The following is a 25,593-nucleotide window of genomic DNA, read 5'->3' on the forward strand; positions in this document are numbered from 1 at the left end:
ACATAACTGAATAATATATTCTGTCCACATTGCTGTTTACTGTAGTTTGTAGCCTATATTTTCATAGCGTATCTCGTTAATTTTAATTTATACTTAAACGATTATTTGCATAATTGCATATAAACCTGATTCATCCCTGCGCTGGGTTATATTCATATAAAATATTCCAGAGCCGGCTGTCTAATTATTCTTCGATTGGGTGTGCTTATTGGCTGACTTTAGCGCTCGCATTTGCATTCTGCGCTGTGATTGGCCGACGCTGCGAACGGGCTCGGGACGCGCTCCGCGGCTCTCAGTGCTGAGAGGAGTGAGAGAGGGAGACGGGTCTGCTGGGTGAGAAAGGGAGAATATACAGAGAAAAACATCGGGAAAAAAGAGGAATGAAGTCCGATGTTTGAGCGATAAGATTTGAAATATAATAAGAGAGAAATACTGAAGCGCTGGAGGATTTAAGGTGGAGTGTTTTTGCCCGTTTAAAGGCGGAGAAGGTGAGAAGTTGTTAAGGCGAGCTTTAAACTTGTTCCGCTGTTGGTAAATCTGGATATAATGCGGGAAACCTGTGTAAATACGGATACCAGCGTCGAGCTTTTCCAGCCACGGTCGAAGTAAAGGGTAAGTATTATTTTCCACATTAAATTGCCTTTTTCGGGCATTTCTCAGCGTTCCAGTAGGCAGTAAATTCTTGTCCGAGCTGTTTTAAATGGCACGGTAAATAGCACCTGGGCTTCTTTATGAAGCTGAAGTTGTTTCCTTAATTAACTTCACCTTGCCACAATAAACAGTGGAGCAGTTACCCTCCGAGAAAACAAATCGGTACCTAACACGGTGCAGGGGTTTCATTCTGAGGAAAGCTGCACCGTTTAAGGTGGAAAGGGAAAAACGGAATGAGAAGCCAACTTTAGCCTCATCTGTTCTGTGCTGTCCCCGGTGATTTGGCCTGTAATGTTACACCGAAGGCTCGTCGTCCTCTCTTTAAAGGCTGTACTCTGGCTCTGGTGTTTGTTTTCTGCTCCGTACTTTGGCAACGGCTCGGGTTTCCTCTCGCGGGTGTGTTGTGGCTCCGTGGCCGTGTCTGGGACTCCGCGGCTCGGCGTGAGAGAGGAGCGTCTGCCCCTGAGTGTGGAGGAGGGTCAAGTCACGTCCACCAGCGGATTAACATATGAAGGAACAACCGGGGGTTAAAGGAGAGTGGATTAGTATCTGTTTCGCTAACAGTCCCCACCCCCACCTCTCTCGCTCTTTTCAGTTTTTATCTGTTTAGTCACTCTTTCACTAGCTAGCTCCTCTCTCTCTCTCTCTCTCTCTCTCTCTCTGTCAGTGTCCTATCATGCCCCACTCTCTCTTCCAATTTCCATTCTTCTCCATTAATCTCCCCATTCTACCTCTATATCTCAGTCCCCTTCCCGCATTACAACTCTCTCTCTTTCTGTGTGTGTGTCTGGCTTATCTATCTATCTATCTATCTATCTATCTATCTATCTATCTATCTATCTATCTATCTGTGTATGTATTAAGTGCATGTGTATAATTTAAGTCTGAGTTTGTCAGGTTCATACCCTGCTATTTGAAAGCCCCTCTCTCCAGGTCGGACTCAGCCGTGTCAATGTGGCTTTCAGAAAGCTTTCTGATGATTTGTACAGATGGGAAATCTGAATCTCCAGAGGTCCTTCTTTCTGAACCTGAGGAGTGCAGTTTTGCTTCATTCTTTTTTCATTTCTTTGGCAGGCTGCAGGGGTGTTTTTTTTATGTTTTTTCCTTTTTTCCCTTTTTTTAAGTGAAACATGAACCAAACCCAGAAGCAGACACTTGTGAGTAGGCAGCAGTCGAACGGCCTTAGAGCAGATTTACTGAGAGTCATCACCACCAGTAAAATGCAGCATAAATCAACACATATAAAAAGCTTTTTTTTCCCCTCTCTCGCTTTCTCTCTCAGTCTCACTCTCATCCTACACAGAGCCTGTCTCCTGTTTGAATGCCTGAATGCTGGTAATGAAAGCTTTTAATTTTGCTGTAGTAACAGCAGAGACGCTCAGCTGTCTGATGCTGCTTAATGAATGAAGCGTTCGCACGCTGCCTGGTGGGGTTTTTTTGTTTGGTGCCAGGGCACAGGTGCCCGTGTGCCCGGGGGGAGGGGTGTTCAGAGGATTATGATGGATTGCGGCAGGTGGGCACACCCGGTAATCTCCATCCGTTTGACCATATTGCATGGATGCACCATAATTGGGTGCTAATAATAAGCCTCATTATTAACCCCGATTGGAGATGATCTTTAGGCGTAGGTAACAGCAGTTAAGCCACAGTGCAACTGTTTCCCAACATGGCTTTTGAAAACGACCCGCTGCTGTCGTGCCAGTTGTTTGGTTGGCTATATAACACTGGTCAGTGGTGGCATCATTATATGATTATTATAAATTGATGGTGAATTAATCTACTTAAATATAATCAACGCATCAGTTATCAATAACTTAAAGAGGGTTACGCCACAAAGGAGGCCCTCACCACCCCTTGGCAGCCGCCAGCGTGGCTTAATGGATGTACTCTTCGAAACAAATCTCGAGGAGCTGTATTTGGCGCCTGAGCTAAGAATGTTGGAAAGCTTTGCTCATTTACTTTAGGGGAAACAATGACAGAGAATGGGCCGTCTCTGGCAACCAGCTGCCCTTAGCTCTTCAGCTGAGGGTTGCCCTTTTAAAGATCTTTAGCCAATTTATTGTGATGCTATGGAAAACCCTGCCAGCCTCCGCAGAGATGGCCCTGAGGTGCTGAGAGTTTTTGAGAAACCACATCAAACCTGGTTTAATGGCTTTGAACAAAGTGGATTAGTATTAAACATGACAGTGCTCCACGTGTCATGCCTTGAGCTATTGTTAAAGAGAATAAACAGGGATGTTCTAGTGACCATTCCTGGGCTGCCAGTGGGTTCCCCGAGGTCTGCACATCTGGTGTTGTCAGACGGGCTTGAAAATGAGCCGATAAAGCAGACACGAGAATAACTGTCGGCTTGCATCATGATCACGCAGATTACGGTCCATCCTGATGCCTCGCAGGCACGGCACACTTCCTGAGCAACTCCGGGGAGACGGGACACCCGCTTTTATGTGAGGCTAGGGAAGGTGAGGTCATTTTTAAAAGGTCGTTCCATGCCAGCTCTCCCTTTTGGTCCGTGCTGGTGGGGTTGATAATGAAGTCAGCATGTGCAGCTTCTGCTCTCCGTCTCCTTTAATTGACATCATGTTTTGGAGGATTCGGAGCAAGGCACGGAGCAGAGCTCCAGGCTTTAAATCTGGAAATTAAGGCTGGGGAAAGTGCACAGGGCCTGCTAGAGCGAAGGAAAACCCCTGGCTTTGAGCGTGCTACAGTCCTCCACCCTGAACTACAGCGAGAGAGAAGACTCCCGTGACCGAATTTTCATGTTTATTTCACACAGCTGGTCTAGACTGCGCCTGGAAATGCTAACCTCGCCTTTCCAAAGCTTTCTCAGGCTAAAGCCAAGCTTTTTTGAATTTCCAGCCATGCCGAGTTCTCGCATTTCACCGTGGCTTTAGATTAGTAACAATGCATCCGTGCTCTTAGGGTTATTTATAACCTGCGCCTGGACAAAACGAAGCAGAAGCACAAGGCTGAGTACAGCCACTTTCCTCTATATTTGTTTATTGCTCAGTGAATCATTTCTGATGTTGGAGCCCAGCAGGCGCAGTCTGCAAATCAAGTGCATGTCTTGTTCCATTAATCACGCATGTATTAGTAATTATGGCTGGTCCTGGGGTTCTGATGAAGGAGAAGGCTGTGCTTCCCCTCCTGTACTCTCCCATACTTTTGGATACCATATTATCCCCAAAAACAGAACAGATTTCTGATGGTGCTCACAGTGAATGCAGCGACCAATAAATTCTTCTCACTCACCATTTTCAATACAACACTAAGTCTGAAACCTTCCCAGAGGAATTACAATGATTACTCCAGCAAAGCAGATCCTTCTTATTAACATCTTTGATTTTGGTGAAATTCAAGCTTTTAACCTGTAGCTCTGTCACATTTTCCCTCATCAATTCCAGTCCCAGGATGTTTGGGTGAAGCGTTCCTATAATGTAAGCTCTTTTTAAACTAAAGTCTGCAGTGATGTCCTTGCTCAAGGATGCAACTGCTGCAGGAGAAACGCTCTGTGTCCTAAATAAGTGAAAGTGGCCAGTGTGTAATATGCTGCTTTGACTTTGCACTGAGAATTTTCACAGCTCCATATAGAGCCGGATAATGCGGCCAAAATTTATATCACAATATATTTCTCAATATCGGTCAGTATGGTAGAAATTACAATAGCGATATGAGCAATAAAACTTCCAAGAACTGAAAGCAACATGACATCACCATTTTAGCGTTACTAAAAATAAAAGAGAAATACAGTGGAAACAGTAATAAAGAAATGAAGTTGTAAGTGGTTACACATCGCTACCTTGAAGACGTGACGACTGGCTGGAGGAGTAACACAGGCACGGGCTGTATGACGGGAGGTGGGGGTGGGTGGAATTATGGAGAGTAGGTGGTGAATGTGGGGAGATGAAGCGTAGATACGGCTTAACTTAGCACGAATTTCGATGTCTGCTATTTACACTAATGCTAAATCGCAAAATCGGGTCAGTGGCCTTTTCCAGCCGCCGACTCGGTGAAGGCTTGGGTTCGTTTCTAGAGTCGTGGTTCGTTGGTGGAGGCAAAAAATATTCAAATGCCTGGTTCGTATCTTGGAAAGTTCGTTAGTATAGGCGTTCGTTAGTAGAGGTTCCAGTATATACCGAAATACTGTGTTTAGAAATCATATCGTTGTTATTGAAACATTTTATATTGGTACTAAATTATTGTCCAGCCCTAATGCCGTATGAATAAATGAGCTAAAGGTTAATGGCCACCAGTTTTAGTTTCTCAGTTATTTACCTAATGCTTGATCTTTGGATTATAAAAATAAAACAATTATTTAGATTCTCCCATGGATGTAAATATCGTGTAGTTAATTCTTCTGGATTGTGATTTGACTTCATTCGCACAATCACTTTAAAACATTGCAGTGCATCCAACAATAAAGGCAACATAGACTTGTTTTTATATAGTGGTAGGAAACACAGTAGCACAAAGAAATGACTCCTCCAGCTCCATTAGGACAACACAGACATTCCCTCCATCTTTTACTTAGTAGTCTCTAAATGGATCACTGAGGACATGTTAAGTATGGGTTAATATTAAGAATGTTTTTTTTTTCCCTTCTACAAAGCCACCATTAAAAAGGTTTGCTGTTCTTATGGTGCTCCTGCCCTTTATTGTCTCCTCAGAAGCATGGTGTGATTTTTATGGGTGAACTGTGATGGTCTGCAGACACTCTGTCCTCAGGCCTTTGGCTTGTATTTGACACTGTGGGTCTGATGTGTTCTGGTCACTGATTAATCTCTCGAGGCCGAGGCGTCTGTGCGGCGTCTGAGGCACTGAGGGAGCTGGCTGTGAGCAGGCGGAGTGTTGTCCACTTCTCTTCGAGGCAGGCTGAGATCTGACCAGCTGCCTCCGGAGCCTCTGAGTGAGGTTTGGCAAAGCTGAAGCTGCTCTGCTGGAGATTAACCAGACACAAAGTGTTTGAGCTGTGTGTGTGTGTTTGCTTATGACAGGATATGTTAAGGGTTTTCGCTGGAATCTGAGGGCTCACCATGTTGAAACCAAACGTGGCTGTGTTGACTGACAGTGAGCTAGAACCAGCAAAGGTGTGTGTGTGTGTGTGTGTGTGTGTGTGTGTGTGTGTGTGTGTGTGTGTGTGTGTGTGTGTGTGTGTGTGTGTGTGTTTAGCAGAGAGAGACATTAAAGATGCAGTGTATGATTCGTAGTAGGCCTGAACAATAATTTAATATCACTATATATCCCAATATAAAAAGTTTCAATTACAACGATATGATTTTTAAACACATTTTCAATATTTCAGTATACATTAGTTATATCATCTGTCATTGCCTTTTTATAATTGTTCAGTATTTTTTAAACTAACTTTAAAATGAATATTTGACAAAGCCAAGAGGTTGTTGTTTGACAGTGATGTCATGTTTCTTATCGATATCGGAATTATATCGTAGTGACTGCAATTATGAAACACACCGTGATACCAATTTTGACGTATCGCCCAACCTTAAGTCTTAGTGTATCATTTGTTTATCACTATTGCATTTTTTTTGCTTTTGCACTATGACAGAAAGTGTGAAAAGTGAAGTGTGATGCGTCATGTTCGAGCATTTTAACTGTGAGTCAGCAATAAAAGCAGCTCCCACGGTTAAACATTCAACCTTTCTTATTCACTGAGTCCTTACGTTACCGTGACAACCGCACTGCACACATACTGTTAACTTCTGTGTGTGTGTGTGTGTGTGTGTGTGTGTGTGTGTGTGTGTGTATGTATATGTGTATGTATGTGTGTGTGTGTGTGTGTGTGTATGTATATGTGTATGTGTGTGTGTGTGTATATATGTGTGTGTGTGTGTGTGTGTGTGTATATCTGTCTAATGGTCACTGCCTCAGACCATGAAGAGTTTCTCTTTTTCTGATTTTACCTCAGAGCCAAACACCTTCAGATCTTGATGCTGCGCCTGGTGTATCACTGCCATTACAAAAGCCAGATTATTACAATGAATGGCATGAATGTAAAAGGGAGTCTTTCAAACATTTCTGCATTATTGAATCATCAACATGTACAAACCAATTCAAAGGAGTGGTTTATGTGAAATAGATTGGTGTGTTTCATTGCCCTGACAATATTGTTGTAGCAGCATTTTTCAATCCGTTCCTCAATTTGGGAATTCAACACCATTGCTCTGCAGTAGAGCGCCTTCTACTGGCCATATCTAGTGAATCTGCCCTTTGAAATCACCGTGACCTTCCTCAACTCACAATTAGCTACACTCTGTTATTACAATGGTTTATGTTTAGATCCATTTTTAGACATAAAATTGTTTGGATGTCCACAATAAATTGCGAGCAGATGAAGGGCATTGAGTGAGGATCAGTCAGAAAGCTTTTGGATGAGCTTGCAATCCGGGTTTGTTTTTAAAAAGCTTGGACGTTTGGCAGGTCGCTGTGGGTTTACATAAATGCACACTGCAAAAGCAGAATGAGCGTAGTGACCTGCTGGTTGTTATGTTTTAATTAGTCATCAACTCTATTCTGAAGAGCTGGAATAAGCTAGAACAGAGCTCTTGTGTTTTGGGTCATTTTACTTAGATCAGCTCTGGGTAGTGAGCATATGTCTGGCCCCTGTTTTCACTTTTGGCTCGTCAGTCTGGATGGGAAACTGCTAAATGACTAAATGCAATGTACTCTGGTTTGGAGCCCATTACAGCGTAGACGTTGTAGATGTTTGAAAGGGTTCTTTTGAAGTGGAAGAGACTCGCTAAGTGATCCTCCTCTGTTTTCCTGCAGGAAGATCTGTCTGCACTGCAAGTGTCCTCGTGAGGATCATGTTGTGACAGTCATCCCTCTGGAGATGGAGAAGACCGTGACCAAGCTGATGTACGACTTCCAGAGGAACTCCACCTCGGACGATGACTCTGGCTGTGCCCTGGAGGAATACGCCTGGGTGCCTCCGGGCCTTAAACCCGAACAGGTAGGAAACTTATATATAATCTCGCTTTCTCTGATGCACACATGTTGAATACAGAATCTGAGTGAATGTCAGTGGAGTTCATTCATTCATTATCTGTAACCCTTATCCTGTTCAGGGTCCTGGTGGGTCCAGAGCCTACCTGGAATCATTGGGCGCAAGGTCCTTATCAGTGGAGTTAAATTCAGAAATTTTTTGTAACACTATTTATAAATGTGGGCGGCACGGTGGCGCAGCAGGTTAGTGTCGCAGTCACACAGCTCCAGGGACCCGGAGGTTGTGGGTTCGATTCCTGCTCCAGGTGACTGTCTGTGAGGAGTTTGGTGTGTTCTCCCTGTGTCTGTGTGGGTTTCCTCCGGGTGCTCCGGTTTCCTCCCACAGTCCAAAAACACACGTTGGTAGGTGGATTGGCGACTCAAGTGTCCGTAGGTGTGAGTGAATGTGTGTGTGTATCTGTGTTGCCCTGTGAAGGACTGGTGCCCCCTCCAGGGTGTATTCCCACCTTGCGCCCAATGATTCAAGGTAGGCTCTGGACCCACCGCGACCCTGAACTGGATAAGGGTTACAGGTAATGAATGAATGAATATTTATAAATGACGTTATTTTTTACAGATATCCCAGTGTCACACTGGCAAAGACACAACTCTAAATATCTCCCGTTCACATAAAAATTGTGTTTTATGTCACAGAAAACAGAGGTTTTCAAAAGTGCTCTTCAACATGGAGATGTTTGAAAACTGTAGTCAGTGGCGTCGTGTTTATGGGCAAAAGAGTGCTTTTCGAAAAACGTTGACATCGCACAACATGCCTGTTTCTGGCTGAAATTCAAATAGCTCCTCACTCCATGTATAGTGAATTACATCAGTTGATAAACTAAAGTGTACATGCAGATAGCACTAGAACCCATATTCCTACATACGAATAAATATAAACGTTGCAGTAGAAATATATAATGCATTATTAAGATCTTGTGTCCTACATAAGGACTATGGAGAGATTTGGGATTAAACTACTGTGCTTCTCTCATGCTTCATGGTGTTTTGATGGCACTCTTTAGGAGGTACTATGGGTCCCCTACTGGACTGGCATGATAATGCAGCCATATATGTATTCATCCTGATGTTTAATGGTCTGAATCATATTCTGTCACAATATAAATGTATGGACAGCATTATGCACAGAGTACATTAACAAATGATCAACACTATAATAACATTAATAGTAGCTTAATGTTGACCCCCAAAATTATTTGCGATAAATCAGACACCAGGCATGACGTTGAGCTACAGACCAGGCTTCTATTGCTGGCTACATCAACTGATGAGTAACGAGGCATGACTCTTGAACTTCAACTCCAGTTTTAAAGCATAAACTCTCTTTTGAATGCAAATGTCCTTGAAATCACAACTCATTACAGCATCCCCAGGCTCCCAGTTACACACTGGATTTGGAGGCTCACGTCAGCTTTATTGCTGCTCCGTGTGCGCTCGGCTCTCTTTATTGACCAGTTAAATCATTCATAGATACGAGATTCATTTTCTTCATGAACCTAAAGCTGGTCTTCTTACTAGCACCGCAAAGCAGGTCGATAACCAATAAGCCCTTTCTACTGTCTCCATTTTGTGTCCTCTGAGGTCAGCCAGGGTTTGGCTGGTCAATTACTTTTCCTACAGCGTTCTCCGCCTGGCAGTAAAAAGCCAGTGTCAGTTGATGTGGAATTTAATGTGGACTATAAAAATTGGACTGCAGCGTAATGAGATCAATTTGGAATTGTGTTTAAAAGCACCGGGTTATTTATTAAACGTTTTAAATGGAACAGTTTAATGAAAAATCCTTTCCCTTGACCCAAATATAGACGAGTGGCCAAGATAAGAGCGTGTGTTTATTTAGTTTAGCTACAGTGCTGTGCCATTCATTTTTACAGATGTGTAAAACAGTGTCTGAAAACCTCGAGATCGCTTATAGCTTGATCACAACGTTAGCTCAGTGATGATTTGTTGGCTACTTTAGACTAATAGCTCCAGTGCAAATTAAAGAGACTGAATATTATCAGGTTAAAGATGTAAAAATACTACCGAGTGTTGCTTTAAAGCATGTGAGAAATGTCCAGTTGACTTTACAAAAGCCCTCAGTTCACCAAGTGCCATTGTATTGAGTTATTTGCATTTCCTGCTGATTTGGACCAATAGAGGTGTCGCCCTCATGATGCTTGGGCAGATGGATGTGTGGAAGTTGCCGGGATATGAGAACCGCAAGTACGCAGCATGTTATTAGCAAGCCATTAATTATTCCTCTTTCAGCAGAGTCCGAGCGCTAGCGCTAGCGTCTGCAGTTTTACCCAGAGACGGTAACAACCTCGGGCCATGAGGGATGGTGTTTGCTCACCTACGGAAAGGAAATGTAGGATATTCTCGCATTTAAAGCCAAAAGGAAGGGCACAAAAACAACAGTCCACATTACGCTCCCAATTAGCCGTTTCACAAGCGCTAATATAGAGCGACTTACTTTGAAGTGTGAATAATTTTAGCAAGAGACACAACAAACGTCACTAGCACATATAACCATTCCAGGGCAGAATAGAGAAAAGGATTTTAGAGTCTAACCCTCTCCCGTGCTGCTGAAAGAGCTCGTGATTGGTATTTAGTTTAGTGATCCAATTATGTTCTCTAAAGGGTGTTGATGGCCCATCGCCCAAAGGCTTTTACACAGGTCCATTAAGCTCCAGCATAAGATTCACATGGCTGCACTTCTCCTCTCACCACTCTTTCCCCAATGTGCAGTTGAGACGAGCTGCTCCTCCTCCAGTATGTCGCTGAAATACATAATGAAAAGCAGAGGAGCGCAGAGATTTGTTAGGTGAGCGCTACAGGCTTTTGTTAGTCGTATATATAAGCTGTATAACTGGAAGCTGCTTCAATGGAGAGTGCATTAGTGTCAGCTCTGATGTATGTCCTAGTTGGCTGACTGCTGTCTTTTACTCTCCATGGAAAAAGGAAATGGAATGTATTCCTGTAGCCCAGTTTTTAATGTTTCTAACAAAAAGAAAAAAAAGAGGTCCCTGAGATGGAAAATCTCAACACGGAAAATTGATCAGTGAAATAGGACAACTGTTCCGTGCCCATACAATGGTTTTACAGTATGGTGCAACAGTTACGGGAAACTTTTATAACTTTTGGGATAAGGATTATGCTTCACTGGGATATGGATAGGATTTACAGCAATGGTTTCATACTTCAAACATTAAGATACCCAGTGTTGAGCACATTTGTGACAGGCAGGGGAATATTGGTTCTGTTTAAAGGAACAATATGTAGTATTTTTATCTTAAAATTACAGGTTCAAAATCATTGTGGTGGCTCACTGATCTGTAATACAGAGAATGGCGTTTCTGACGTTGCTACTCTGGGCTCAGCACTGCAGAAACAGCACTGTGAAACTTTTGGAGGAGGGTAGGAAACCACCCTCGCAGACCCAGGTGCAAAAATCTTGCCTCAAATCTCACCTTCATTCATTATCTGTAAGCCCTTATCCAGTTCAGGGTCGTGGTTGGTCCAGAGACTACCTGGAATCATTGGGCGCAAGGCGGGAACACACCCTGGAGGGGGCGCCAGTCCTTCACAGAGTAACACACACACACACAGTCACTGACACATTCACACCAACGGACACTTTTGAGTCACCAATCCACCTACCAACGTGTGTTTTTGGACTGTGGGAGGAAACTGGAGCACCCGGAGGAAACCCACGCAGACACAGGGAGAACACACTAACTCCTCAGTCACCCGGAGCGGGAATCGAACCCACAACCTCCAGGTCCCTGGAGCTGTGGGACTGTGACACCTACCTGCTGCGCCACCGTGCCGCCCTCAAATCTCACCTTGTTATTGTTATTAGAATCAGTCCTGTCCAGTTCAGTTCATCGACCCTAGAGCAGGAACGTGTCCAGCTCACTTTGAAGATTTCTTTGCTCGAACACACTTTTGTGGTCTGTATCGTACTTCACTGGGATACACTTGGATATGATTGCTCCAATGATTTCACATGATAAAGCATCAACATATTGGATCGATATACCTGCTCATTCATATTTGCTTCATGTAATTTGCTGCATCCCTGTCTTTAGTCGTTCTGGTGACTCTGATGTTTGGCATTATGAAAGCCAGCTGCGTGGACTCAAGTTTACCCTCAGTATCCACAGCCCTGTCTCAGCATCCTGAGATGCACAAGGCGGTTGCCAGAACCCATGACTCAAAGGCAGGTTGCCAGATCTCTTTCCACTGATTATAGTCTGCGTGGGCGTTTCAGGGGGCTCAGGCTTGCTTCCGTCAGACCTCAGCGCGCGTCCAGGCCCACCGAGCGGCCGAGTGTTATTGTTGGACCCAACGGCCGTAATTTATGGGGTCTCGACTGCCGCTGGCTTTTGGTGTAATTTTTAGAAATCCCTCAGTAAAACCCCGGCGGCATGTGAGTCGCCAACACAAGCAGCAGAAGAGCCATCAGACCACGCTTAAAGAGACCGGCTCTTCTTCAGGGGGATATATGAGACCCTGGATATGAGTGGATATCCTCCCACACTTCGCAGAACCAGGCCGAGGACACGTTTCCCAAACACTGTCTGGCGTAAGACAGCAACAAAGCACATCGTGCGTGTGTTTGTTTTTCAGCCATTCTTATAATGTAAAGAAAAGTAACTTTATTACAAAGAGTTATTATAATGAATATAGAGAAATTTACACCTCACTGTGCTTTTATCAGTGACAGTAATAAATCACGCCTCATGAAGCTTCCATATTGCCCCGCGCTTATAGGAAAGTTGTGTGCGGAGTGTGGAGGGCGGCCGGGGCAGATGGAGCTCAGCGCTGTATCAGATTAAGTCATTAGCCATTTAAGCCCCCGGTAATAGGGTGGGCTGTCAGGTGGTCTGGACACTCATGGTCCTCTCAGACTGTCCTTATCCACCATGAATTTTCCTGGCTGTAATTTCTTTCTCTGTGTGGTTTTCCAATAAAGTATTTATCCCTTTTACGATAAGGTGAATAAAATGACTGTCACTCTCTTTCAATCCACTCTTCCTCTTCAGTACCATGGTGTCTCAGGGCTTGTGTTGAGTATATTTCTGTCTAGATGTCTTTAGTTTTGAGGAAAAATGCCACAAACAGAATTATACTTCATTTTTCAGTCATTATGATTATTATTATTGTAAATCTGATCCATTTCCACATGAATAAAGCTCAGAACTATATTATAGTAGTTTATATGCTTTTTAAAAATGTGTCTTCGCTGATTCTTTTGTTGTTTAATGTGTGCTCAAACAGTGTATTTTGACACATTGTCCACCACGTTGTTTAGCAGTGATGTTGTGATGAGTCAAAGAGGACAGTGGGACAGACTGCCAATGATGGTTAAGATGCGGTAAATAAAATCACGTCGATTCATTAATTGAATACCATTACCATCTCATTACTTAACGCTGTGTTGCCATTATTCCCGTTGTTATGGAGTGAAGGGGTCATTGTAAAGAAGGCTATTAGGATGCAAACAACAGAAATGCAGATTTCATCCCTGTCGTTTAGCCTCAAAAAGATAAAGGGCATATCTTTAGCATTGTGGTTAATTACTGTAATTAAAAGCAGGGGAAGCTTTACAGATACACACACACACACACACACACACACACACACAAACACACAGAGAGAGAGAGAGTCTAGAGATAAAGAAGCCTCCATGTCAGCATGGCTGTGGATGTGAAAGGGCATATTCCATTAACTTTACGTTGCTCGTCTATAAATCAACCTGACTGTTATAGCTGTGTGTGTGTGTGTGTGTGTGTGGCTAGTAAGGTGGGGGAAGGGTTAATAAGAATGGGTGAGGGAAGAGGACAGTGCTTTCATGTTAAAGGCTTCTACAAGAAGCTAATCATTTTTAAGGAAACATTTACTCTTAAAGGAATTAGAAAGTTCAAACACTGATTCATTTCTGGAGAAAAAAAAAGAGGCCTGTTTAAAGGAACACTATGTAATATTTTGACCTAAAGATTACAGCTTCAAAATCATTGTGATGTTTCACTGATCTGTAACAGGGAGAATGGCGCCTCTATTGTCGCTACTGTGGCTTCAGAACTGCAGAAATGTCACTATGTAACTTTTGTAGGAGGGTAGGTAACCACACCCATCCACGTGGATTTCAATATAGTGCTGTCAAAATGAATTGCACTAGGGGGCGCCCCAGGAGCAAAACACCCAAAGCTTACCTAGTGTTCCTTTAATTCTAGAAATAGAGTGTGTAGCAAACTCCTGACAGCCCCACACTGCTGGTATAGCAAAAAGTAAATATATTTAAATGTAATAATGTGTTGTAACTGGGCTTGAATTTATAGAGCTGGTGGGTTACTGTGAATTATTTGTGAGTTGTTGCTGCTGCTGTGGGAGTTACTGTTTTGTTTTATAGCAGCACTTTTGCGTAAGTGTAATTAATGCTTTCAGCGATGCCTCCGTTTATTTGGAGGTACACATCGTGTTTTATAATTGTCGATAAAACGCAGTACTTTGTAGATAATAATTGCAGGGCTTTTGGCAGCCAATTAGTGGACTTAATGGCATGCGTGAGACAATAGATGTGTGTATTGTAATAGTGTTTAATTGCTGGGTGTAATGGACAGCACTGGTGTGTGACTCAATGTGTGTGTGTGTTGTTAAACCGCAGGTGCATCAGTATTACAGCTCTCTCCCAGAGGATAAGGTGCCATATGTGAACAGCCCTGGAGAGAAACACCGCATCAAACAGCTCCTGCACCAGCTGCCCCCCCACGACAATGAGGTAAGACCACCAGGCCGTGAATAAAAGGCGAGTGGATTAGAATGTCCCCTTGCTTAGGTAGGTATTGTGTTTTCTGTAAATCTAGAAAAGGTAAAATTCATGTTTCTTGAGTAATATTTGAAATATTAGAGACACTCAATAAAGTATAGACTGAAGGTTCTAGTTCATTATTTAATATTCTATAACACACACACACACACACACACGTAGGTATATATTTTCACTCACGTGACATGTTTTAATACTTCATTCATGAGTGAAACGTGTGTAAATCGTTCAGGCTGCGGTCACTGTGGTCACTGACGGTCTCCTGTGTCTCTCAGGTGCGCTACTGTAACTCTCTGGACGATGAGGAGAAAAGGGAGCTGAAGCTGTTCAGTAATCAGAGGAAAAGGGAGAACCTGGGCCGAGGAAACGTGCGTCCGTTCCCGGTCACTATGACCGGAGCCATCTGCGAGCAGGTGATACCTCGACCTGGTTCTGATTCAGCTGCACTTTCAGTGTCATTTTAGACCAGAAGTGGACTTCACAGGGGACACAGTGGTGTTTCCTTTAAATTGTTGCTCCATAGATCACTGAAACAAACTGAGATTTTGGTTTGTTGACTTTAAATCCATGCCACAAAACGTAAGATCACTGGTGACACAAAGCAGCTGTCTATTTTATCCCTGCAGCTGGTAAGACTTCCCAACTTTAGACCCATTTTGTTTATATAGCAAGTGAATTAAAACTGACTGCAAGCTGGATTTAGACGTCTTAGCCCACCTGTCGGCCTTTTGCCCCTTCTGTTGCCCCTCACACACACTAACATGTATCTGTAACCCCTACTGCCATTTTGTCTTCAGCTTTGCTGTAACTGAACAGTATGGGTTTTCTTTTCAGGTGTTTACACATGAATTTAAACTGTTTACACCCATTTATTTACGTTATTTCCAGAATGCAGGTGTATGAATTGAAAGATTACCAACTCCACTTGTAACCAGATTGCACTGAAGGAGTGAGGAATGACAAACATAATATAACAAGGGGTATTTCAAAATGTATACACCATGACAGACCTAGCTCACTTATCATGTGCCTGAAGAGAATGGTGAAATGACCAATTGGAATTTGACACAGTTACTGCTGATCTCGTATTAACTGCCCTATTTTCCACCTTGGAGAGACCTATAGACCATATGATTAGGTTTATAGCTGTCTTCTCGTCTCTGTTATCAGATGGACTCTGTGATAGGAGGAGATAACGCTTCCTGGCAGTCCTCAGATAACACTATTGATCTAATCCCCCACCCTACGACTGACCTCTAAGTGTCACATTTTACTAAGCCTTTGGAGTTTATGAGAATATGTCAAATTGTTAATTCAGTGGTTTTCCCGAGTTTTGATCTGTGGAGGACATGCGCGTCTCTTTAGAACACGTCCTCTGTTCTAACAGCAGCTGTCACAGATCATCACACGTCGTGTCTTTATTTCTGTAACTTCATAGCATGAAAAACATCCTTATCCTATTCAATGTAAGTTAATGTTATTTCTGTTGTTATTGGTTTGTGTATCATATTGAGCAGTGTAAAAGGTAGCTTGCGCATTTATTACATAAGAAAATAAATACAGAGATTTATATCAGAAATGTATTGCTCTCTTGTACATTAATGACACACTGATTGTTACCTAGGGTGCACGATGGTGCAGCAGGTAGTGTCGCAGTCACACAGCTCCAGGCACCTGGAGGTTGTGGGTTCGATACCCGCTCCCATGACTGTATGTGAGGAGTGTGGTGTGTTCTCCCTGTGTCTGTGTGGGTTTCCTCCGGGTGCTCCGGTTTCCTCCCACAGTCCAAAAACACACATTGGTAGGTGGATTGGTGACTCCAAAGTGTCCATAGGTGTAAGTGTGTGAGTGAATGTGTGTGTGTCTGTGTTGCCCTGTGAAGGACTGGCGCCCCCTCCAGGGTGTATTCCTGCCTTGCGCCCAATGATTCCAGGTAGGCTCTGGACCCACCGTGACCCTGAAGTGGATAAGGGTTACAGATAAAGGACACGTGATAGACATAATGAAGCAAACACGAGGGAATGATGTAATCAAACACATGACTGGGAGAAAAATAAACAAAACATGCGCAAATCAAAACAGAAAACAAGACAAAGAACATATATGAACAAATATGATTTTTTCTCTCTCTATTTATCTGTCTCTGTCAGTGTGGTGGTCAGATAAATGGTGGCGATATTGCCGTGTTTGCGTCTCGGGCGGGTCACGGTGTGTGTTGGCACCCTCACTGTTTCGTCTGCAGTATTTGTGATGAGCTGCTGGTGGATCTGATCTACTTCTATCAGGACGGAAAGATCTACTGCGGCAGACACCACGCTGAGAGGCTGAAACCACGCTGCTCCGCCTGTGACGAGGTAAATACGCACATGTATAAACACAAACACAGGGACAGGGCATTGGTATGCTGTTCCTCCTCTATCACCTCCATCACTGCAACACTTATCACCAGTGTTAGATATGTTAGAGACTTGATATTGTATAAAATGTAACAAGGACATTGGTAGAAGCACCCTGTTGTGGAGACATTTCAACCTGCTGAATGTGAGTGAGTGTGTTAAAACATGACTAAAATGAGTTAAAATACAATGGAAATGTTTCAAAGTGGCAATAAGGTGTAATTATTTCACCACATATAATACATTACTTACACAATGGACATGCATTTTTAAACACGGATTACGAGCTGTAAGGATGGGGTCTGATTTATGGCAGTGTTTAACTAATAGCTTTCATGCATAATTCACATTTAGAGCCCTTTTGTCCTGAACTTTAACTGCCCTTGTTTTTGACGGGGTGCCTACAGCGTTCACTGTTCCATACACTTTGTTAAATAAAGTGATTTGTTGAAGATAATTGGAGCATTTATTGCTTCACATGGCTTACAATATTTGTGATCATGTCTCTTATCCATTGTTATTTGTATTATTTATGGATGATACAAGATTCCTCCCATTGTCTTTTTCCATTTGTTCAGTGAAACAAGCTAATGTTGCTAACAATGAATTAAAGTAAATGGACACCAGTTAGCATTATGCTAATGCAGTCATGCTAATGTGGCTACCAGCTTGTCGTTACCCGCGTTAGCATGTTTGGTCGGGCTCCTCCTTTAAGTGTAATTGTGGGGGGGATGGGCATTTCTTTCAGTGTCTAGTCAAGGATTCAGTGATGCATCCATCCATCACTCGCTCTGTCACACTCCTTCTTTGTGTATGAGTCCCTCTCTCTTTCTTTGTCTCTTTCTCACTCACTACCAAATACAGCACACAGATTTATTAGCATAACCCTGTTAATTTGTGATGTTGCCAAAGTGTTAAAATCACCCCTCTATCTCTCTCTCTCAGATCATCTTTGCAGACGAGTGTACAGAAGCAGAGGGTCGACACTGGCACATGAAGCACTTCTGCTGTTTTGAGTGTGAGACGGTTTTGGGAGGTCAGCGCTACATCATGAAGGAGGGCCGGCCGTACTGCTGCAGCTGCTTCGAGTCGCTCTACGCAGAGTACTGTGACTCCTGCGGAGAACACATCGGTAAGAGCCTCATACATCACTGTCTTTGAACATCCACACAGCACTGGAACAGAGAAACAGTTTCCAGAGCCAAGCAACACACACCTCCTCCATTCAGTTTACTTCAGAGACCAGACATCTGTGTGACAAGTTTCCTATTCTTGCTCTGAAGTAGGGCACTGAGGGTCACAAAGTAAACCTGGGAGACAAAATCACAAGTATGTAGTAAGTAGTATGTAGTATGAGTTTAACGTATTTGTATCAATTGTTTGATGATTTATTTTCATAAATATTTGTAGCAATTTCCAAACTAAAACTAAAGAGGAACACAAACAAGGTCAAAGGAAACACTAGAGGAAAACGCAGAGGCACTCAACACCAATTGTCTAAAACCTCAATGGGCTCATTTTTCGTAAAGAATGGTCCTGCTTCCTACAAGAGAACTTACAATGAGCGAGTGCTGGATTTCCAAGAGCGGCCAAAGCTTTTATGAAGACAAAAGCCATTAGTAATAATATTCCTATACTGTCTGCTGTTTCCATTACTCTGTTAGCCCCCAGCGTGTCACAAGGCAGCCCTCCACCCCGTAATAACTCGTCCTTTTGGCTCATTGGTTTCCAGCCCAGCATCGGTTCCAGCTGCTTTTTGGCGTGTCGCTCAGGACACATTCAAGCTGTAATCATTTTCTGAACGGGACGCAGAAACTGCGCAAAGGAAACTGATTAGAAACGGAGTGAGCTTGGAAAACGCTTCTCGAGCAGATGTTGCCCATTAGACTGAGGCCGCCTGGCCCATGTAAGTGGAGCTGTAATTAAAATGTAATGTATTTGTGTAGTGCAAGGCGTACAGCATAATCAGTTTACTCCAAACACTTCCACACCTCGAGGGAATTAGACTGTTTTTCTTTACGCTGATAGTTAGAGTTAGTTTCCTACACTTATCCTACCAAAGAGTTATAATAGCTCATTAAAAATGGTCATCGGCTGAGGGATTTCCATTGGCATTTATATCCATTTGCATGGCTTGTGTATTTATATAGCTGTACTTAGAATTTCCACATCACAGATTTAAGTGCTTTGTAATCCCTCATTTATCTTACATTTTGTTTATGTCATTGTTCTTGATTATACAGAGTTAACCCTTATAAGTGTGAATGAACGGTTGTCGGTTTTTGGGGTTGTTAAATGTATCATAGTTATATTTTTGTTGTGATGACAATAAAAACAAAAAAATGAATTGTTTTATGTATTTTTTTTTTTTAGACTGAACACAATACATTTTTAACATCTTAAAATCAGAGTGGCAAGATGGTAGTGTTGTTGATGTACATCTCAAGGGTCCTGGGATCTTTAATGCCCCCTCGGGTCACTGACGGTGAGGACCGTGTGGTCTGTTCTCTCTGTGTTTTCATGGGTTCGTTACGGGAGCTCCGGTTTCCCCCCAAAATCCAAAAGCACAGGCAAAGGGATTGGCTCTGTGAAATTGTACACAGGTGTGAGAGTGTGAGAGTAACTGGGAGAATGTGTGATGCTCTGTCATGGACATACCGATTGACTCTGGGTGGGCTGCAGACACATGGTGACCTTCATGTGGACAACATGAATGAATGTAACTTCTGGTATTTACCAATATACTGAGGAATCGATTGAAAGTTAAGAGGTACAAGTACCAGATACAAGTAATAAATGATATAAAACAACCTAACAGCAACTAAAGGGTTATTACATGCATTATTAGCATTCCCTTCTTGACTGTTTCACTGTTGTACTTCATTCCGCAGGTATTGACCAAGGCCAGATGACTTATGATGGTCAGCATTGGCACGCCACCGAGGCCTGTTTCTGTTGTGCCCGCTGCAAGAAGTCCCTCCTCGGCCGCCCCTTCCTGCCCAAACAGGGTCAGATCTTCTGCTCGCGAGCATGCAGCGTGGGGGAGGATGCCAACGGCTCGGACTCCTCCGACTCGGCCTTCCAAAGCGCCAGGACCCGCGAAACTCGCCGTAGCTCTAAGTCCAGCAAGACCAGCAGCAGCGGTGGAGGTGGAGGAGTTGGGAACGGCTCCACTGGCCACTATTCAGCTGACGTGGACCCTCTGTCCCTGCAGATGGACCTCCTGAGTCTTTCTAGCCAAACACCAAGTCTGTCCAGAGAGCCCCCGTCCTGGAAGAACCAAGCCGAAAGGTACAGCTACGAAAACCGCAACGAACCCTCGCCCACCGCGCTCCAACTCTTGAGTCAGTGCAACGTCCGAACTTCCTATTCCCCCAATCCTGTTCCAGGTCATCCTCAGGACAACCGGCCCAAAGAGTCAGCTCCATCCAAAAGACCTCCCATATCTGCTCTGAAGGGGCACTCTTTTAACGAGAACTGGTTCCAGCCAGAGCAGGAGGACTATTACCCACCCAAGCTGAAACCGCAGGCTAGTTTTAATGAGCTACCACCCAACGGCTTTATAGACAAGCGCTCCATCAGCTTACATGTGTTCCAGAGAGAGAGGGAGAGGGAGGCTGTGTCTCAGGTGGGCCGCAGCAGGAACCCCATCAGCGCACTTAGCTTCAGCGAACAGCTCACGCCACTGGAGCAAACCCCTCGTGGCTCCATGGAGTCACTGGCACTGTCAAATGCTACAGGTAGGTTACCTTGAATAATTTTGTGATCTTATATATAATTCCCATTTATACATACAGTATATATACACTTCAAGCTTGCACTTGTATTTTGTATTTATTATGTGATGTAGTATCATCTGCTTGTGTCCCAGCATTCTCTAGTTTTATATTTGATCATTCGGTCTAATTCCCTCTCTTACATGTAGGTACATCTGCAGATGGTGGTGGGAAGAGGCAGGAGCACCTCTCTCGTTTCTCCATGCCAGACCTGAGTAAAGACTCAGGCATGAACGTCTCAGAAAAGAGCAACATGGGCACGCTCAACTCTTCCGTCCAGTTCCACAGCTCCGAATCCCTCCGCAGCCTCACCACTGGACAACCTTATCTAGAAATGGAGCCACCCGTGCAGGTCAATTACCCACTTTCCTACAAGCAGGGATCACCTGGAATCAAGGCACTGTCACCTGGCTTTACCTACCAAGAAGAGGACAGGGCTAGTTTGGTTAGCAATGCTAACAATGCACGCCTGCCACCCATGAGCGAAAGGGCTCACCGTCGCACTGTTGAACCAGAGGAACCACGACGTAGGCACCATCATCGCTCACGTCGCTCGAGGCGTTCCCGATCTGAAAATGCACTCAACCTGGCGGCCGAGAGGCGTCCGGTAATTCCCGAACGATTGCAGCCCCGGGTCAGAGAGGATTACGATAGATTCCCTTCTCCTCATGGCCCAAGGGACACTCTGAGCAGCCGGTCGAGACAGCAGCCCTTCAGACCGTGCCCTCGAACAACCTCTGACCTCACGCTCCAGAACCCCACCCCACACCGTCACCTGGGCCGCTACGCCTGGGACCACTATGACTACGACGACGACTGGTGCTCCACTTGCTCCTCTTCCTCCGAGTCTGAGGATGAAGGCTATTTCTTGGGTGAACCCATCCCCAAACCGGTTCACTTGAGGTACATGAACAGTGAGGACTTGCTGCACAAGTATAACTCCTCAGGATCTGGTCATTTGGGCTGCAGAGGACAGTTACACACTCGCAAGCGCAGGAAAAGCAAGAACTGTATTATATCCTAGTATCGAGCCCTGAGGCACGCCCTTTGCACAATAACAGTTCACCCGCTCCATTTCTAGCGCTGTTCAGTATCGTGAGGTTTTTAATGAGAGGTATGCAGTAATTTCAGTGTTGCACATGCGTCTGCATGATTTTTCTATTTGATATTGGTTAATAACCCTGACTAGTACACCTTCTACAAAGCTTACCCCCACTGTCTTGCTGAAGCCAATGTGCAATTGCGCTTCACTTAACCTATTCATAGCCAGCACCGTTTTTAGGTACCGCTTTTTCATTGCAGTGTGTTTCTATTATGGAAAAAAAAAATCACCGTTTATCCAGAAACTACAAGGTGTATATTAATAAATGAATGAATAAATTCACTAAGTTAAGGATGTAAAGTAAATAAAGTGTAAATGATGTATCACATATTTTTATACGTTTTATTAATAGAATCATTTATGTATTAAGTATAACAGAGTTTGGGTAGGAACGCATGCACATTAATTTGAAGATTTTTTTTTTGTCCTGTATTGGAAATTAAAAGAGTATTTCGAGGAGAAGTTTGATTGGCAGTGGTTGGTTCCTAATCACCAGAGCATGCCACGGTCTTTGACTCCGATTAGACAGAGGCACACACACCATCTGCTCAATGAATAAATGCATCAGAAGAGTGAGCATCCAAGCATCATCTCCCCGCTGTTACCGACACACTTCATTTCCAAAAAGCAGTCCTTTATGAAAATGCACAGATTATTTAGTCCTGCTTTAATTTCAGAAAAACTCAGTGGAGCTCAGCTGTGGGCCCCAACGTTGCTAGGGTTACGTTTTTAAAAAATCCTGTTAATGCAGAGTTAGGAGCCCTGCCCTGTATAGTGTGATGTTGCTACTCAAGCTAGGTATCAACCCCAGTCCGCCATTTGTCACACACTGGTGTTATCTTCTACACCAGGGGTGCCCAACTCCAGTCCTGGAGGGCTGGTATCCAGCAAATTTTGGTTATACCTCTGCTCACAAACACCTGAGTCAACTCATCTGTTAATTGCCAGGTTTAAGGGATGTTTTAGCAGTGCAATCACCAAACTTTGCTGGATACCAGCCCTCCAGGTATCCAAACCCCATAAATGTTTTAGTGGTGAGTGTTCAAGAGTAATCCATTTTACAACAAAACTGGAAACGTAGACAAATTCTGCTAATGTAAATCTAATTAAGTATTACTTGGCACTTTTAAAACCGCAGTCTAAACTGAACACTCCAGTCCGTCTGTTGTTAACAATCAGGCCCATATACCGTTTTAAACGACCAGCGAAAGTACTTTCACTGTTTAGAATTGAATCAATAAGCCATGTCCTGGCTGTGAAAAATGAAGCATTTTTTTAAAAGCTGTGTACCTCCACTACCAGCTTAAAGGTGGGGAGGCTCTAATGCTTCTGACAGGCTCCAGGCATTAGAAGCTCTGCACAGGCCTCTTCGGAATGCATGTCCTTCGAGTTCTCAGATGGACTTTGCAGTGGTCAAGAAAAAAAAAGAGCTTGCGTGGAACTGGCGGTGTTATTGTAGAAACAGCTGCATAAACATATGAGCTACATTAAGGCCCCTCTGCAAACGACTGCGAGGAACTGTTTAGGTCTCTTTCTCTTGCTCTCTTTCTTCCACATGCTCAGTTCAGAAGGGCTTCGCTGGCTAGCACGAGAATCAGTCACATCATCAGGATATTTATCCTGCAGATGAGATTCCAAGAATATGACAACAAAGTTGGGGAAGATGATTCCAGATTCTAGGAAAGATCCAAAGTTCTTAGCAAATGATCACGAATCCCAGGAAAATGATCCAGTGTTGAGGGTGAAGTTTATTGGAAGTTTTATTAATGGTAAAACATCACAGACTTCATAAAGATGACAGTGTTTTGTACCCCACATGTACCCCAGTGACCAAGACAGTGTAAGTGAAAAACAAATGATCCTTCATTCAAAGTATAGATTTGCCGTTGTAGAATCTCACGTAAGCGTTTTACCATAATGTAACTTAGTAGTGTTTAAAGACCTAAAATCCCTCTCTACTGCCTGTTCTGAACTGCAAAGGCTTATTCATTCACTATCTGTAACCCTTATCCAGTTCAGGGTCGCGGTGGGTCTAGAGCCTACCTGGAATCATTGGGCGCAAGGTGGGAATACACCCTGGAGGGTGCGCCAGTCCTTCACAGGGCAACACACTCACTCACTCACACTTATGGACACCAATCCACCTACCAATGTGTGTTTTTGGACTGTGGGAGGAAACCGGAGCACCCGGAGGAAACCCACGCAGACACAGGGAGAACACACCACACTCCTCACAGACAGTCACCCGGAGGAAACCCACGCAGACACAGGGAGAACACACCACACTCCTCACAGACAGTCACCTGGAGGAAACCCACACAGACACATGGAGAACACACCACAGTCCTCACAGACAGTCACCTGGAGCAGGAATCGAACCCACAACCTCCTCAATTACAGAATGATTCACAGTGGCTTCACTATGGCAATATGAACTTTATATTAGTACTAGACTGATACATTTAATGAAAACCTTGATAAATACCCGGAGTCTTGCTTAGGTTTGGATGCCCCTGCAGCAGACAAGAGCCGAGTGGCGACTGTCAACAAAACTGTCGTCTATTAACTGTAGAATACACACACACTCCCCATGACCTGGTAGTGAGGAACTGTGATCTGTGCTGCACCAGTACTCCAAAGACGGTGCAGATAAAAGCTGCTCTAAAGAATAGTTTAGTCTATAGAAGTTCCTATGCCTTTGTGCATGTGATTCCAGAAAAACAACACGTTTATTTAGCTTTAAAATGACGTTTTCTAGAAGCTGTTCATTCGTTCGCAGCTCAGGCCTGTGCTTTAACTACATTGTTTAGAAGGATCTGATGGAACTGATCTGAAATCAGTGAAACGGAACAGGTTGGCACCCTGAGCTTCAGACTAAATAAGCGCACGGCTGATTGTTTTGATGAGAGTGAGGACTGATCTCTCTCTATTGATCAGTTCTCGGAGGCCTGTCTGTGTGAGGCTCGTTCAGCATGTGAAGCTCATCAGCTCTCCACAGCTCACTGCCTCCTCACTCTCTCCTTCACTTGGGGAGTGTTTAACTTGGGAGCTGTGGATTGTGCGTGAAGAATTTTGATTAAATGAAAGGAAGAAAGTTTGGGGAAGTCTGGGGGGGTGTTGGACTTTCTTTAACTACATCTACGCAGGCGGTTGAATACATTCCTTCGCTTAACTCATGCTATGAATTAATGAATCCATTAATGAGCCCATATATTGTGGCTTTGTGGACATCAAGATTGTCCTGACCTGTATTCAGCAAATGTAAAACCTGGAATCAAACCCTTCGGCAAATGCAGAATGCTTCTCTTAAAGCTTGATAAATAGAGTGAAGTGGAGTTGGACAGAGCAGAGTAAAACCATACAACAGTTCTGGGCATTTAGCATTCACCCAAACCCACGCAGACACAGGGAGAACACACCACACTCCTCACAGACAGTCACCCGGAGGAAACCCACGCAGACACAGGGAGAACACACCACACACCTCACAGACAGTCACCCGGAGGAAACCCACGCAGACACAGGGAAAACACACCACACTCCTCACAGACAGTCACCCGGAGGAAACCCACGCAGACACAGGGAGAACACACCACACACCTCACAGACAGTCACCCGGAGGAAACCCACGCAGACACAGGGAAAACACACCACACTCCTCACAGACAGTCACCCGGAGGAAACCCACGCAGACACAGGGAGAACACACCACACTCCTCACAGACAGTCACCCGGAGGAAACCCACGCAGACACAGGGAAAACACACCACACTCCTCACAGACAGTCACCCGGAGGAAACCCACGCAGACACAGGGAAAACACACCACACTCCTCAC

The 25,593-nt window shown here is 44.0% G+C and overlaps 1 protein-coding gene across 1 annotated transcript; it reads left to right on the forward strand.

The window, feature by feature from the left end:
- The first annotated feature begins 313 nt into the window (after positions 1–313).
- Positions 314–22,194, forward strand: prickle2b (prickle homolog 2b). The gene is made up of 8 exons (XM_066672441.1): positions 314–612; positions 7,438–7,621; positions 14,321–14,434; positions 14,758–14,895; positions 16,633–16,836; positions 17,824–18,010; positions 19,770–20,618; positions 20,804–22,194. Exons 2-8 carry the CDS (start codon positions 7,502–7,504, stop codon positions 21,676–21,678), a joined length of 2,487 nt encoding a protein of 828 aa, XP_066528538.1. The 5' UTR covers positions 314–612; positions 7,438–7,501; the 3' UTR covers positions 21,679–22,194.
- Positions 22,195–25,593: the final 3,399 nt, after the last annotated feature.

This window comes from Hoplias malabaricus, chromosome 5 (genome assembly GCF_029633855.1).
Source record: "Hoplias malabaricus isolate fHopMal1 chromosome 5, fHopMal1.hap1, whole genome shotgun sequence".
NCBI lineage: Eukaryota > Metazoa > Chordata > Actinopteri > Characiformes > Erythrinidae > Hoplias > Hoplias malabaricus.